At 50.7% G+C, this 15,993-nt stretch overlaps 1 protein-coding gene across 2 annotated transcripts in view; it reads left to right on the top strand.

Moving 5' to 3' along the window:
• The window catches only part of RBM19 (RNA binding motif protein 19), a 144,005-nt gene that overhangs the window by 1,037 nt on the left and 126,975 nt on the right, over positions 1–15,993 (top strand). For both annotated transcript variants that reach the window (XM_078435763.2, XM_078435764.2), the window contains exons 2-7: positions 2,999–3,181; positions 4,845–4,970; positions 5,168–5,206; positions 5,508–5,700; positions 6,781–7,022; positions 8,617–8,697. In XM_078435763.2, the coding sequence (XP_078291889.2) occupies positions 2,999–3,181; positions 4,845–4,970; positions 5,168–5,206; positions 5,508–5,700; positions 6,781–7,022; positions 8,617–8,697 (864 nt within the window). The remainder of the gene's footprint in view (positions 1–2,998; positions 3,182–4,844; positions 4,971–5,167; positions 5,207–5,507; positions 5,701–6,780; positions 7,023–8,616; positions 8,698–15,993) is intronic.

The following is a 15,993-nucleotide window of genomic DNA, read 5'->3' as shown; positions in this document are numbered from 1 at the left end:
GTGTGTGTGTGTGTGTAAGTAACTCCTCCCCCCCCCCCCCAGCGGTTGTGGGGGACCTATGACAGGATTTTAAGAATTCAAACACTACAAAAAAAAAATTCAAACAGCGCAATGGTGTATGAAATGAGAAGCAAAATCTTTTGCTCCATCCTGCCTCCGTCTTTCTGTCCAGGAGGAATCATCTTCAGTGGTTTGTTTTTGGGACTCCTCATTGGTGTTTCTTCATGTGTAAATAGCGTGCTCTGTCCTCCATTTCGTGGTCTGTTTACCTCAGTGACTGTCTGCTGACCCTCCCCTAAGCAAGATGAGGAATTTTGATCATGTGTTTTTCCCTAACTGTCTGTTATATTATTTTTAATTCTTCCATTGTTTACCCTAAGGAGTAAACCTTCAGAATACACGTTGATGCATCCATCTGCTTTAGGCAGTGTCTCTTGGTGCCTCACGGTGATGGATGAGGACTTTAGCATAGCTACCCTCCCAACTTCCGTCTCATTGGGCTTCTTCTCTCGTTGGACTGACTCTCTTACCCTTGCTTGTCTTGTCTGATGAATGAAAGAATTCGCGAAAACCAATAGTAGCAGTAGGTGACATTTGGAGAGCTCGCTGCGTCCCAGGCGCTGCACCAGTGGCTTTCGGTAAAGTAACTCATTTATTCCTCAGCAGAGCCCTACAAGGTAGCTTCCGTTATTACGCCCATTTTAAAGGTGAAGCAACCGAACTACAGCAAAGGAGAGGGATTTCCCTGAGGTCGCACACAGCTGGTAATTCAAAGAGCAGGGATTGAATTGAGCAGTCTGCTTCTAGAAATGTGCATTCCTGACCCCTTCACCGTACTGCCTCTCTTTGCACGATAGCATACACTTTTCTTAACTCTTTCCCAACACGTATTGTATTTAGTAGTGAGTACTTGTTATGTTGCTGACATTGTAGATAGTGGGAGATAAAATTCAGCTCCCCCTCCTCCCCTCCCTTAGAGCACGAGCAGTCTAGCAGAGGAGATCAGGAGCCAGATCACTGTGACATAAGGTCAGGGATCGAAGTAGGACCCCGTGCTGTGTGAGCACAGGCGGCTTGGTTACCTGACCCACCTGAGGAGTCCGGGAGAGGCCTCCTGGGGGAGATGACTGAATTGAGAATGAGGGGTTAGCCGGGGCCTTTTGGGAAGATTGCACCCACAGGAGACGACCAGTAAAACCTCAGAGGTGGGAGTCGGGGAGGGCTTCGAGAAGTTTGGCAAGAGGTGGTACTGCAGGGGTGGGTCAGGCCGGGTCGTGGAGAATCGCGTGTTTTACCTTAGCGGCTTCTCCATGAGCCTTTGGCGCCCGAAAGTCGTCAAGAGGTTTTGGACAGAGGAATGGTGGGGTCAGACTTGGGCGTGGCTCTTCCCAGGTAGTGGGGGTGATGAATTTCACTGCCTTTTATGTATCTGAGCTGAGTCACAGACCTCGATCCTGTAGACCTTGGGTAGACCGTTGGTCCTCCACGAGCTTCGTTTTCTCCTCTCTAAAAACGTGGATAATAATCCCTAACTCATAGGGTGATACGAGATTTTAATGATTACAGAGTTGTTAAGAACCTGCCTCAGAAAATGTGTTTTTCCTTCGTACTGGGCTGCCAAGGTCTCCAGTCTTTTTAATTTTAGACCTTGTATTGGCTATTTAGGGGGTTTTTGGTGTCCCCAGTACTGCATACACACAGTTCTCCCAGTCACTGCTTAAAAAACACACTGCGGGGCACCTGGGTGGCTCAGTCGGTTAAGCGTCCGACTTCAGCTCAGGTCATGATCTCTCAGTCTGTGGGTTCGAGCCCCGCGTCGGGCTCTGTGCTGACAGCTCGGAGCCTGGAGCCTGCTTCAGATTCTGCCTCCCTCTCTCTCTGCCCCTTCCCTGCTCATGCGTTGTCTCTCTCTCTGTCAAAAATAAATAAACATTTAATAAATAAATAAATAAATAAATAAATAAATAAATAAAATAAAAAAACTCACTGAATTGGATGGGTAGCCTGGCTGGAGTGAGGATGGGGGCCAGGAGCCAGTTTCCATAGTGTGGGCCCCGTGACCAAATCCTAAGAACATTAATGAATTAGTTTTCTATTGCTATTACAAGAAATTGCCACAAACAAAGTGGCTTAGACAACACACATTGGTAATCTTACAGTTTTGGAGGGCAGAGCACCTTGTTGTTTCTTTTAAATCTTATTATTAGTTAGTTTTGAGAGAGTGGGTGCATGTGGGGGAGAGGCAGAGAAAGAGGAAGAGAGAAGGAGAGAATCCCAAGCAGGCTCCACAACACCAGTGCAGAGCCTGTCGTGAGGCTCGAACCCGTGAACCGTGAGATCATGGCCTGAGCCAAAGTCGGACACCTGACCGGCTGAGCCACCCCGGTGCTGAAATCCTAAAATGAAGGTGTTGGTAGGGCCGCGTTCCTTTTGGAGACTCCCGGGGAGAATCTGTTTCCTTGCCTTTTTTAAGCTTCTCCAGGCTGCCTGCTCTCCTGGGCTTCTGGCCACCTCCTGAATGGTCAAAGCCAACAGCATGGCATCGTGCAGTCTCTTTCTGTCTCCAACATCCCATCACCTTTTCCGGCCCTGACCCTCCTGTCTCTCTCGTATCGTGGAACATGGACCTCAGATCCACCCGGATAATCCAGGAGAACTTCCCCGTCTCAGGATCCTTAATGTAATCACATCTGTGAAATGCCTTTGCCATCAGCAGTCATATACTCACGGGGCCCAGGGATTAGGATGTGGACATCGACCCTCCACCACAATGAGCAAACACATGTACCTATACCATGTTCATTTGTTCACGCATTTATCCTGACATTTATCTTTATCAGGTGTTGGCTGTGGAGTGGCCACAGGGCTGACCTCCCGATGTGTTCGCTCTCCTTATCCTAACAGGGAATCCCAGGGCCTCGGGGTTTCCAGCCCGGTTTTGCCCCCTTGGCTCTGAGGACTCCCCTGCTCCTCCCTCACTGCGCCCCTTCCGTCCCAGATGAAGGAGGAGCGTTTCAGGCAGCTGTTTGCCTCCTTTGGCGCCCTGACCGACTGCAGCCTGAAGTTCACCAAAGACGGCAAGTTCCGTAAGTTTGGCTTCATCGGCTTCAAGTCAGAGGAAGAGGCCCGATCGGCACTGAACCATTTCAACAGGAGTTTTATCGACACGTCCCGGATCGTGGTGAGTCCACTTCCGCCTGCCCGTCGAACCTGACCCCCCTTGACCTTCCCCTCTCCGCTCCTGTCCGGAGCCTGGCTGCTCCCAGACCATGCTGCCCCGGTCCACCTCACCGGTGCTCAAACTTCCTGCGTACGAATCCCCTGGAGAGCTTTCTCCGCAGTTTCCGACTCAGCGTGGGGGCGGGGTGGGACTCAGCGTGGGGGCGGGGAGCGCCCACCCGATGCTGGGGGTTTAGAGAAACATCGTGCCCCTGGCCCCGTCCTCATGGGTGAATAGGCCGCTTTCAGTCCGTGTTGTCAGCGCTGTGACGGGGAAGCGCCAGGGGGCCCGGGTCCTGGCCTGGGAAGGGGTCAGGAGAGCTTCCTGGAGGAGGAGGTCCTGCCCATGTCACTCACGTACATCTAATGAGTTGGTAAAACACCCTTAACGCTCTGGTGAGAAGAGAAAACCAGATGTTGGACAAGTGTGTATCGTGCGATCCCATTCAGACAATTCGTATTTTTCAGTCTACAAGTGTGTGATGTGAAGAGAGCCACGTGGAAGGATTTTTACCAAAACGTTAATTTCTCCCTCCGGGTGATAAGGGTTAGGGTAAAAACGGGTTTTTGTTTGTTTGGTTCTTTTTTTTTTTCCACTTGTACTTTCCTCTGTTGATTTAAGTTTCATACGTTGAACACATGTCACTGCTACAGAAACAGAACTATTTTGAAAATCCCTACAAAGGGGTGTGTCAGGATGGTAGTCTGTCCCCAGGGGGCAGAGGTGGCCACCCGGCACTCCTGAGTGTGGCAGAAAGCGTGGCTCTCGGCTCAGGCTGGACACCAAGCACTTCCGGGCTTCCGAGCGGTCGCCCCCCTGTCTCGTCACCCCAGAGCTGTCCTCTGGGGCCAGCTGAGCTTGCCCCACGGTCATTACAGTGATCCGGGAAGCCGCTAGCTTAGCCTCGACCCCCTGCGTCAGCCACCCTGGGGGCTGGGTGGCTAAGAACTCGGGCTCCAGAGCCGACCCCCTGCGCAATTAAAAATCCGTGCAGAACTTTCAACTCCCCCCCAAATCTAACTACTAATAGCCTACTGTTGACCAGGAGCCCTACTGATAACAGTCAACGTGTATTTTGCATGTTATATGTGTTCTGTGCTGTAATCTTACGATAAAATAAGCTAAAAAAAAAACCAAACACATTAAGGAAATCATGAGAGAAAAGACATTCACGATGCTGTACTGTATATAGCAAAAAAAAAAAAAAAAAAAAATCTGCATACAAGCGGACCCGCACGGTTCCAACTCGTATTGTCCCAGGGGCATCTGTAGTCCCTGCCGGCCTTTGCCCGTCCTCGCTAAAGTCATCAGAATCATTGCACTCACCCACAAGTTCCACGCGCCAGGCAGTCTGAGCCCTCTGCAGGTGGGAGCGACCCCCACCCTCCCCACTTTGAACATCGGAAAGGTTAAGTGGCTGCGACCTTCGACCTGGGTGATCGGGACAGGAGTGGAGACAGGAACTCGGGGGTTGTGGTTCAAGGATCGGTTGTGATTTGCTTCAGCCGACTCAGCCAGCAAGTGACAGCCACCTTTGTGAAAAGGCCCGGCTCCCAGGTGCCAAAGGGGAGCGCCCGTGCTGGGCGGGTGGCAGTGTCCCCATCACCCTCTCTCTCCCACGCAGGTGGAGTTCTGCAAGTCGTTTGGGGACCCGACAAAGCCCCGGGCCTGGAGCAAGCATGCCCAGAAAACAAGCCAGTCTAAGAATCCCTCAAAAGGCCAAGACTCCGTCTCGACGGAACCTAAGAAAGTGCGTAGAAGGTCACTCCCACCCGCATCCCCGATGTCAGCAAGGTGGTGGCCCCTGCATGGGCTGGGCGGTGTGAGCGGGAATGGCCAGACACCCCCCTCGGGTGGTTCCTGAAGGCGGGTGCTCCCCGGGCAATGCGTTCTGTCCCCCCTTCCCCCTCATCTGTGACCCTCACCGTCTGCGACTTCTGTTTGCAGGATGACAAGACGAAAAAGGTAGCGAGTGAGCTGGAGAAGGTGAGTGTGTCCCGTTGGCCGAGAGCGTGGGTGCCCTGGGTGGTGCTGGGAGGGCTGCGGCAGGCTCAGAGGGGGTGAGGCAGCCTGGCAGGCAGAGGTGGGCCTCGTCTTCCTTGCCATGTGTCTGTGGCTCCGTAGTCCTCTAGTCTGGTAAAGGGTACCACCAACTGCCCCCAGGGTCCTCAGGAGACCAGGGACGTGAGCTCGGCGGATGCCCTCATCCTCCAGGGAGGCAGGCGGGTGAGCCCTAGCTGAGCCTTCTCTGCCTGTCCCCCTTTGTCCCCGGCCCCGGTGCCACCAGCTGAAGAAAGACGCCGAGTTCCGGGAGTTCCTGTCGGTTCATCAGAAGCGGACACAGACAGCCACTTGGGCGAACGATGCCCTGGACGCCGAGCCCTCGAAAGGGAAGGGCAGGCCTGCCAGTGACTACCTGAACTTCGACTCCGACTCGGGGCAGGAGAGTGATGAGGAGGGGCCTGGGGAGGACCCGGAAGGTAAGGGCATCCGCGTGCACCCTCCCTGCCGGAGCGCGTGCCCCTGCGTGTGTCCAGACCAGCAGGGGTGTGACCTTGGGCCCCTCAGTGCCAGACACAGGAGACGACTGTGAGAGACGCTGTCCTCAAGTGGGGGTGGTTATCCCACCCAAGATGCCCTGACCGGGCCTGGTCACAGTCAGTCAAATATTTATGGGGCACCCGCTGAATGCCGGGCATTCAGGACATAGCAGTGAGCAAAAGACAGAAGAATCCTGCTCGCGTGGAGCCTCCATTCCAGTGATGGGGAGAGAAACCACAGGAGATGAAGTTCAGTGTTGACGACGTGCCTAAAGACAGGCGCCACAGAGAGAAAGCAGGAAAGGGGGGAGGAGAGCTCCCGGGGAAGGCCTCTTGAGGAGGGGACCGTAGAGCGGAGGCCTGAAGGCGGTGAGGGAGGGCACCTCTGTCCTCAGCAGGGGCCCACGGCCACGTCGCGGGGGAGGGATGCGAGCAGGAGCAATCGCCATCCAGAGTGGCAGTTGCTGTGGTCGTGGGTCGGGCGTCGATTTTGCTTTGAGGCGGGAGAATGACTTCCATGTGAATTTCAGGCCTGGTAAAGCTTCTGGCAACACTGGAGTCCAGAAGACTCGCTGGGAGCTGGTGGGGTACAGCAGGGGAGGCGCGGGAAGCGGGTCGCTGGCAGAGGGTGGCCAGGGCACAGGGCAGAGGGAAGTGCAGGAGCTCGAGGGGACCCCGCGTGGTTTGGGGTGGCTGCCGGGGAGAAGCCGGGCAGCTCACGTGGGCCCGAGGAAGAGGGTGGGTGTCCCGGGAGCATCTGGAGGCCACTCCGGGAGTGACGGTCCTGTCCGTGCTCTCAGAAGAGTCCCGCAGGCCGTAGTCGAAAGAGCAGGCTGACGAGGGCAGGGCCGGCCCGGGAAGTCGCGTGGCTCCCGACCAGCCGTGGCCCGTGAGATACCGGAACCCCCCGCAGTTCGCCCCGGTTAACGTCACGTGTCAGAGGACCCGCCGGGGCTGCCCCCGGTGGCCCTCTGCCGCCCCCGCCCCTGCTCCGCTCACTGCCCCCCCTGCTTTTCGCAGAGGAGGGTGGCCGCGAACCCAGGGCGGCCGTGCAGCAGGAACTGTCGGACATGGACTACCTGAAATCCAAGATGGTCACGTCCGAGTCGCTGTCATCCTCGGAGGAGGAGGGGAGCGAAGACGAAGCTGTCAGCTGTGCGGACGGGAGCGAGGCCGTCCGGCAAGACGGAGCGGGGCGCGCGGCTGGCCCGGAGCAGGACGCGCCGTCCAGGGACAAGAGGCCGGGGGCGGCCGGCGCTGAGGTGTGTGCGTGAGGACGTGCGCGGGCGCTCGGGAGGCAGAGGGAGGACGGGGAGGGGACGTGTGCCCTCGTCCTCGCCCATGCTCGCTGCGGCCCCTTGGCTGGCGGCGGGTATCATAAAGGAAAGACCGCTCTGCGGCTCAGCCCTGCCACTTGCTCACCGTGGGACCTAGAGCAAGCACTTCTCCCCTCCGAGTTTATTTTCTGTGGCAACGTGGAGAGGCCACCTGCCTTCCGGAGCCAAGGGGTGTTAATGAGCCGGTTGAGAGGTAGGAGCAGGTGATACTTTATGTTGCGTAGCAGGATAGGCGGGTGTGAGCCCACGGTCGGCAATACCGATGGGATTAATTGAGTGCTTACTACATGCTGGGTACAACACGCGCTTTGTCGTTCGTCGTGGACTCTTAGGACAGCCTTCTGGCGAGCGGGGGCGTGCGGGGATTCCTGTCCCATTTTGTAGGTGAGGAAACCGAGGCCCAGAGGAGGGAAGCGACTTGCCCAAGGTCACGGCTGGGAAGTCGTGGGGTCACGACTGCTGGGCTCTGAAGTCTACATTATAAACGTGGGTGCGACCTTCAGGGACGGCCGCCTTGTCCCCCACCAGGGCGTTCTCTCTGCTTAGGGACCCGGTGGGTCGTGTTTGGGCTCCATGCCCTCACCTCCCTATACCCCAGCCAGCTCCCTTCAAGGTGCCACATGTCCTCTCTCTTTTTCTTTCTTCATCCTTCTCCGTCCTTCATTTTCGGCCCCTTCCGATTGCACACTCCGTCCTTTTCTCCTAAAAATGTATATTCGGGACTAATGTCGAGTTCCTAGAGCTGTGCGTTCAGATCTCAGCCCCGACACAGAGTAGCTGTGGGACCCGGGGTGAGGGTGCTTCTCCTCGCCTGAGATGACACTCAGCATAGCAGTGGCCTCTGTGTCCGGTTTCCCAAACCCCTGTGCCGGTGCACCTGCTGGCCCTGGAAGTTTCAGAGATCAGGAAGATCCCCCTGGCGGTGTGGCACCCGCAGTGGGGTCTGGTCCGTCATCGCATACTTCTGTTTCTGCAGTGAAACCACAAAGGACCACTCCTGCCCTCAGGGTAAGGGTCGCCTGTAGGTTGCCTCGCATCAGCTGAGGGCAGGTTGTCCTGGCAGGTGACTTCAAGTCAGGGCAAGTTTCGTTGCCAAAGAGATTATAGAAAACCTACCTTTTTTCTGGGCGGTTTGGGTTCCGGCATTATAAAGAAGATCCCGAACCCACAATCGTCTAAGGTTGTTTTGAAGATTCAGCAGGCCAGCCGCGTTTGCAAAGTGCCTCGGACAGTGTTGGGCACAGAGCAAGCCCAGTCAATGGTAGCGACTGTCGCGGTACCTCAAGGCTCCATCCCGGGCCCTCTGCCCCTCCTTGTGGCCTGGAGCCCCTGTTAGCACGCCCTCACCTCCACGCCAGCCACACGGCACCTCCACGGCCGGCGTGATGCTTGTCAGCGTCCCGCGGCTCGCGCTGGCAGCACGTGCCTCTGAGTCCTTGCCGAGGCGTCTGGAAGGGCCACCTCCTGCAGCTGTGGCAAGGAAGTCACTGTGGCCCTTTCTGTTCTTGCCGTCGTTCAGGCAGACAAACCAGCAACCCAGAAGGAACCCACCACCCCCCACACCGTGAGGCTGCGGGGAGCCCCGTTCAACGTCACGGAGGTAGGTGCCGACAACGTGACGAGGGGAAGGAGCCCCTGGGAGAGCAGGGGATGGGGGTGAGGATTCCAGGACGCTGTGCTGCATGGGGACTTAAGGACCAGTTGAGGACTTGAACTGGAAGGCATTGGGGTCAAATTGAGAGCTTCCGATCTCGGGCATTGACAGGGTCAGGAAACAGAGACCGAGAAAGACCAGTTTCATCCCCTGGTTACGTGGGAGACATTCTCTGGTGAAAACGTCTGAAAAGGATGAGCTGGTAAACACTCAGGGCTTTGTGATCCATACGGTCCCTGTTATGACTGCCCAACCCGCTGTGGCAACACAGAGACCGCCCTCGACGATAGGTACGCAAATAGGCATGGCTGTGCGCCAGAAAAACTTGACTGACAAAAACGGGCTGCCAGCCGCTTTTGGCCTGCAGGCCGTAGTGTTAGATTCTGGGTTTACACAGCAGAGAACTCTTCAGATTCCCTCCTTTATGGAAGTCACAAAAGTTTACAGTAGAAGACTTTTTTTAAGTAGCTAAATAAGGTAAAATTACTTAGAACTGGGATGAACCTATAAAACGTTCTTTTGGGGCGCCTGGGTGGCTCCATCGGTTGGGCGTCCGACTTCGGCCCAGGTCACGATCTTGCGGTCCGTGAGTTCGAGCCCCGCGTCGGCCTCTGGGCTGACGGCTCAGAGCCTGGAGGCTGCTTCCGATTCTGTGTCTCCCTCTCTCTCTGCCCCTCCCCCGTTCATGCTCTGTCTGTCTCTCTCTCTCTCAGAAACAAAATAAACATTAAAAAAGTTCAAGGGGCGCCTGGGTGGCTCAGTCGGTTAAGCATCTGACTTCAGCTCAGGTCATAATCTTGTGGTTTGTGAGTTCGAGCCCCGCGTCAGGCTCTAGGCTGACAGCTCGGAGCCTGGAGCCTGCTTCGGATTCTGTGTCTCCCTCTCTCTCTGCCCCTCCCCTGCTTATGCTGTGTCTCTGTCTCTCTCTCGCAAAAATAAACATTAAAAAAAAAAAAGGTAAATAAAATGTTCTTTAATCAAGTTGAGGGTGAGAGGAATGCTCACTAGATAGGGAGCCAGGACGCAGGGGTACTTCCTGCGGGTGTAATTACTGACTGTCCCAGGCAAAGCAGGACAACTTCCTACACACCCACATGTCCCCCCCCCCCCCCCCACATATCCCTGTATCTCAGTGAGAACCACTAATAAATTCTGAGTTGATCTTAGACAGTTTTTTCTTAGTATATAAACAATGATCACCGTCTTCTAGCTTAAAAAGCATTCCTACAGTAGAAACTATTTTCAAACTTCACAGTATATCAACAATATTTTTGAATGCTGAATATCCTGCAGCATTTTGTTTTTGGTCCTAGAGAGGACAGAAAGTGACTGTTTTTTATGTCACTAGATTTGCAAAAAGGCATCTAATGTTTACTTAATTACTATTTTCAATTTCTTTTATGTTTATTTACTTTTTGAGAGAAAGAGAGAGCAAGCCAGGGAGGGATTGAAAAGAACACTTACATAAATGGAAAGCCACACGTTTTTAGAAAGTAAAGATACTAATTCTTGTAAAAGAGTAAGTTCATCGGGAGGGGGCGTGGTGTAGAATATTCTGCATCCTACACCACCAGCGTCGTCGTTCACGTTGCACGTGACTTACTCTGGACGCACTGTGATATGTACTCCCCCAATCCCCAAAGGTGGGACCTGGGAGTTGTTTCCAGACTTCGCCATTAATAATAATGCGGTCAGCATTCCTTGAGACCAGAGGTCTGATTTTTTTCCATAGAGGTCACAGAGTTTAGGCTTTGGGGGCCCTATGGTATCTGGACCACATTTCTTTATTTTAAATGACCCTTCAGAAATGGAAAACCACTCTTAGCTTTCAGGTCACGCAAAAGCAGGCCATGGGCAATATTTGACCTGCGGGCCACAGTTTGCCAACCCTTGCTTCAGACAGATATCACACAGGCGCACGCACGGGCACTTTCAAGGCTTTGATACGGAATGTCAGTTGCCCTCGGAAGCATATTGCTGGTTTACACTGTCTTCAGCAACGTATGGAAATGCCCGCTTCTGTGAACCCCGGGTGTTCACCTGTGTCAACGTGACAGGAGAAAATGGCACCTCATCCTAATTTATATTTTAAATCATTGGTGGGGCCAATCACATTTGTAATTCATCTTCTTTTACAAAGTGCCCAACCATATATATCTTTGCCCTTTTTTTTTCTCTCGAAGGGTTCCTCTGTTTTGATAGTCTGTATTTACCGATTCTTTTTTTTAATTTTTTTTTTTCAACGTTTTTTATTTATTTTTGGGACAGAGAGAGACAGAGCATGAACGGGGGAGGGGCAGAGAGAGAGGGAGACACAGAATCGGAAACAGGCTCCAGGCTCCGAGCCATCAGCCCAGAGCCCGACGCGGGGCTCGAACCCACGGACCGCGAGATCGTGACCTGGCCGAAGTCGGACGCTTAACCGACTGCGCCACCCAGGCGCCCCTGTATTTACCGATTCTTAAAAATTAAGCTCATCCAAGTTCATCTCTGCAGTCAGTATTTGGGTCGCACTAGACTCTCTGAATTATCGGGTAACTTAGAGTCAGAATCCTTTCAATATCAAACATGCAGAGAATCATGCTTTACTTAATAAGTAAACGTGATGGGGCACCTGGGTGGCTCCGTCGGTTAAGAATCCGACTCTCAATTTCGGCTCCGGTCGTGATCTCACAGTTCGTGAGGTTGGGCTCTGTGCTAACAGTGCAGAGCCTACACTTGGGATTCTCTCTCTCCTTCTCTCTGCCCCTCCCCGGCTTGCTCTTTCTCTCTTTCTCTCAAAAAATAAGTAAACCTAAAAAAATTAAAAACCGTAAATAAGTAAACGTTAGGTGTCTTTTTGCAAAACTAATGCCATAAAAAATAGTCACTTTTTCCCTGTCTATGAACAAAAACAAAATACAGTGGAAGAAAAGATTTGTGCTTAAGCCAGAAAGAAAACCTGCCTCTAGATATTCTGATGAACATTATGTGTGTGTGTGTGTGTGTGTGTGTGTGTGTGTGAAGGGAGGCTTTATAGATACTCTAATGAAAGTTTTATAGGTTCTGTATAAAGGAAATGTTAAATTCCAGTGAGGGATTCTTAAAAGAATACTTAACATAAATGGAAAGCCATATATTTTTGGAAAGTAAAGATACCAATTCTTACAGAAGAATAAGTTCATCACGAGAGGGGATGGTGTAACAATGGGGAATATCCTGCAAGAATAGACCTCTGTCTACAAGATACTGAAACCTGATTGAAGCTATAGCATTTAAAACAGTTTGGTTCAAGCAAAGTTGTGGACAGATTGATGGAATACGATAGAATCCAGAAATAAACTCAAATTTATATCGGCATTTACTTTAGTGTCATGGGGGTGGTCCACATCAATGAGAAGAGAGATTTTTCTATACATAATAATGGGACAATCGGTGAGCTTTTCTGCAGAAGAAAGAAAGATGGATTCCTGCCTTACTCCTTACAGCAAGATAAATTTCAGATGTACCGAAAGCTTTAAAAAACGAGACTATGAAAGTTACAGGAGGAAGCATGGGGTGAATTTACTTATCATATTAGTATGAAACACTGCCCTCCAAGCTGTTGCAGAACTTGGTGGCCGTAAGGAAGAACATGGATTAATTGACTGCACAGCAGTTAAAACCTTCTGTAGGACGACAGATGTCATAAAGTCAAGAGATGACAGACATTCATCACCAAAGAACAGGCAGGTCTCTTTAACTTACAAATAAATAGGTTGGTATTGGGACCTGTGACCTGAAAGGAAAATGGACAAAAGGTTAGGAGGTCTTTTAAGGAAAAGAACTCATATGAGCCAGTAAAAAGATACTTGAGTTCACTCAGAGTTGAAGAACTACAGGTCCAATCTGGAAGATTACGTTTTGCAAACATTTTAAAAGTTCGATAATACTTTGGCAGGCTGTCGGTAGAAGTGTGCAGTGCAGCCTTTTGGAGGGCAGTTTGGAAGTGTCCATCAAAATTAAGAAGCCACATACATTTGGCCCAGCAATTTTTTTTTTTTTTCTTTTCTTAAATTTACGTCCACGTTAGTATACAGTGCAACAGTGATTTCAGGAGTAGGTTCCTTCGTGCCCCTCCCCCATTGAGCCCATCCCCCCTCCCACAGCCCCTCCAGGAACCCTCTGTTGTTCTCTGTATTTAAGAGGCTCTTCTGTTTTGTACCCCCTCCCTGGTTTTATGTTATTGTTGCTTCCCTTCCCTTGTGTTCATCTGTTTTGTCTCTTTAAGTCCTCATATGAGCGAAGTCCTAGGATTTTTGTCTTTCTCTGACTGACTAATTTCACTTAGCATAATACCCTCCAGTTCCATCCACGTAGTTGCCAATGGCAAGATTTCATTCTTTTTGATTGCTGAGTAATACTCCATTGTGTATATATAGCACATCTTTATCCATTCATCCATCGATGGACATTTGGGCTCTTTCCATCCTTTGGCTATTGTCGATAGTGCTGCTATAAACGTGGGGGTGCACGTGTCCCTTCGAAACAGCACACCTGTATCCCTTGTATAAATGCCTAGTAGTGCACTTGCTGGGTCGTAGGGTAGTTCTACTTTTATTTTTTTGAGGAACCTCCATACTGTTTTCCAGAGTGGCTGCACCAGCTTGCATTGCCACCAACAACGCAGAAGAGATCCTCTCCACATCCTTGCCAACATCTGTTGTTGCCTGAGTCGTTAATGTTAGCCATTCTGACAGGTGTGAGGTGGTATCTCATTGTGGTTTTGATTTGTATTTCCCTGATGATGAGTGATGTTGAGCATTTTTTCATGTGTCGGTTGGCCATCTGGATGTCTTTGGAGAAGTGTCTATTCATGTCTTTTGCCCATTTCTTCACTGGATTATTTGTTTTTTGGGTGTTGAGTTTGATAAGTTCTTTATAGATTTTGGATACTAACCCTTTATCTGATAGGTCATTTGCAAATATCTTCTCCCAATCTGTCAGTTGCCTTTTAGTTTTGCTGATTGTTTCCTTCGCTGTGCAGAAGCTTTTTATTTTGATGAGGTACCAGTAGTTCATTTTTGCTTTTGTTTCCCTTGCCTCTGGAGACGTGTTGAGTAAGAAGTTGCTGCAGCTGAGGTTAAAGAGGTTTTTGCCTGCTTTCTCCTTGAGGATTTTGATGGCTTCCTGTCTTTGAGGTCTTTCATCCATTTTGAGTTTATTTTTGTGTATGGTGTAAGAAAGTGGTCCAGGTTCATTCTTCTGCATGTCGCTGTCCAGTTTTCCCAGCACCACTTGCTGAAGAGACTGTCTTTATTCCATTGGATATTCTTTCCTGCTTTGTCAAAGATTAGCTGGCCATACGTTTATGGGTCCATTTCTGGGTTCTCTATTCTGTTCCATTGATCTGAGTGTCTGTTTTTGTGCCAGTACCATAGTGTCTTGATGATTACAGCTTGTAATACAGCTTGAAGTCCATTGGCCCAGCAATTTTAATGCTAGGAGTTTGCTGTAGGCGAACGGCTCACATACACCAAGATTTCAGTGCAAGAATGTTCACTGCAGCCTTTTCGTGTTGCTATTTAATTGGTAACTTAATGCATCAATTTATGTTGTGTTATTTAGAAACGCAAAAAAAAAAACAAAACACCCAAAAACAAAAACCAGTAAACAACCTTTACACTTTGTCCTTAAAGAAGTGGTTAAGTTAGGGGTGCCTGGGTGGCTCAGTCCGACTTCAGCTCAGGTCATGATCTCACGGTTCGTGGGTTCGAGCCCCATGTCAGGCTCTGTGCGGACAGCTCAGAGCCCGGAGCCTGCTTCAGATTCTGTGTCTCCCTCTCTCTCTGCCCCTCTCCTGCTTGCTCTCTCTCTCTCAAAAATACACATTAAAAAATAAATTAAAAAAAAAGAAGTGGCTAAGTTAGGGGGTCTCAGCTGGGGATGGTGTGCCCCCTCTAGGGGTCACTTGACAATATCTGGAGATGGCTTCAATTGTTGCAGCCGAGGAGGGAGCATCTGGGGGCAGAGGGCAGAGATGCTGCCAGGCATCCTGTAGTGCACAGGACAGATCACCAGGCCCCAAATTTCCGTAGTGCCCGTACTGAAAAACACAAGGTCTCGTTGACTCGCGCGAACTGGAGTTTAGTTAGCTGGTGTTAACTAAGGTGGGGCACATTGAAACAGTAGGATATGATATGTCACTTAAAAGAATGTCCTGGTGGGGCGCCTGGGTGGCGCAGTCGGTTAAGCGTCCGACTTCAGCCAGGTCACGATCTCGCGGTCCGTGAGTTCGAGCCCCGCGTCAGGCTCTGGGCTGATGGCTCGGAGCCTGGAGCCTGTTTCCGATTCTGTGTCTCCCTCTCTCTCTGCCCCTCCCCCGTTCATGCTCTGTCTCTCTCTGTCCCAAAAATAAATAAAAAACGTTGAAAAAAAAATTAAAAAAAAAAAAAAAAAAAAAAAAAAATGTCCTGGTATGGAAGGTCCCCAGGATGTACCATCAAGTAAAACATGCAACATACAGAAGAGTGTAGATTGATGAATTTTTTTTTTTTTTCCAAGAGATAACATCTTTTTTTTTTTTTTTAATTTTAAATGTTTATTTTGTGGGAGGGAGAGTGCAAGCCCGGGAGAGGCAGAGAGAGAGAATCCCAAGCAGGCTGTGCACTGTCAGCACAGAGCCCAGTGCAGGGCTCAAGTCTCTGGAACTGTGAGATCGGGAGCTGAGCTGAAGTCAAAAGAGTCCGACGCTTAACCGACTGAGCCGCCCCGGTGCCCCATAAAGAAGACACACCTTCTAGATTTCTCAGTAGGCACATGAAAATGAGGAAAAAGGTTTTTTGGGGGGGAGAATTTGGTAATTTGACATTTTTAAAAATGGGGGCAGTAACAGCACACATTCCCAACTTTACTGGACTTCTTCCATTCGTCTTCTGTGCCTTGATTTTTACCGTGGCTTGCACCTTTGAAGCTTCTCTAACAGGCTTAAAAGCCAGTACACAAATGAGAATGGTTCCCCTACTTTCATTTTTAATAAAAAGCCAACAAAAGTGAGTTGGGCATTGGAAACCGGGGCCATTTTTGACTTCTTGTTTTGTACTTTTCGGCATTTGCTAATATTGTGTACATTTGTGGGCATCTTAAGAAAATGTGTTTAGGGTGCCTGGGTGGCTCAGCTGGTTAAGTGTCCGATTTCGACTCAGGTCATGATCTTGTGGTTCATGAGTTCGAACCCCACATCAGGTTCTGTGCTGACAGCTTGGAGCCGGGAGCTTCTTCTGG

This window comes from Panthera onca, chromosome D3 (assembly GCF_046562875.1).
Source record: "Panthera onca isolate mPanOnc1 chromosome D3, mPanOnc1 haplotype 2, whole genome shotgun sequence".
NCBI lineage: Eukaryota > Metazoa > Chordata > Mammalia > Carnivora > Felidae > Panthera > Panthera onca.
Note: the sequence above shows the minus strand (reverse complement) of the source record. Positions and strands in the feature narration are given on the sequence as shown.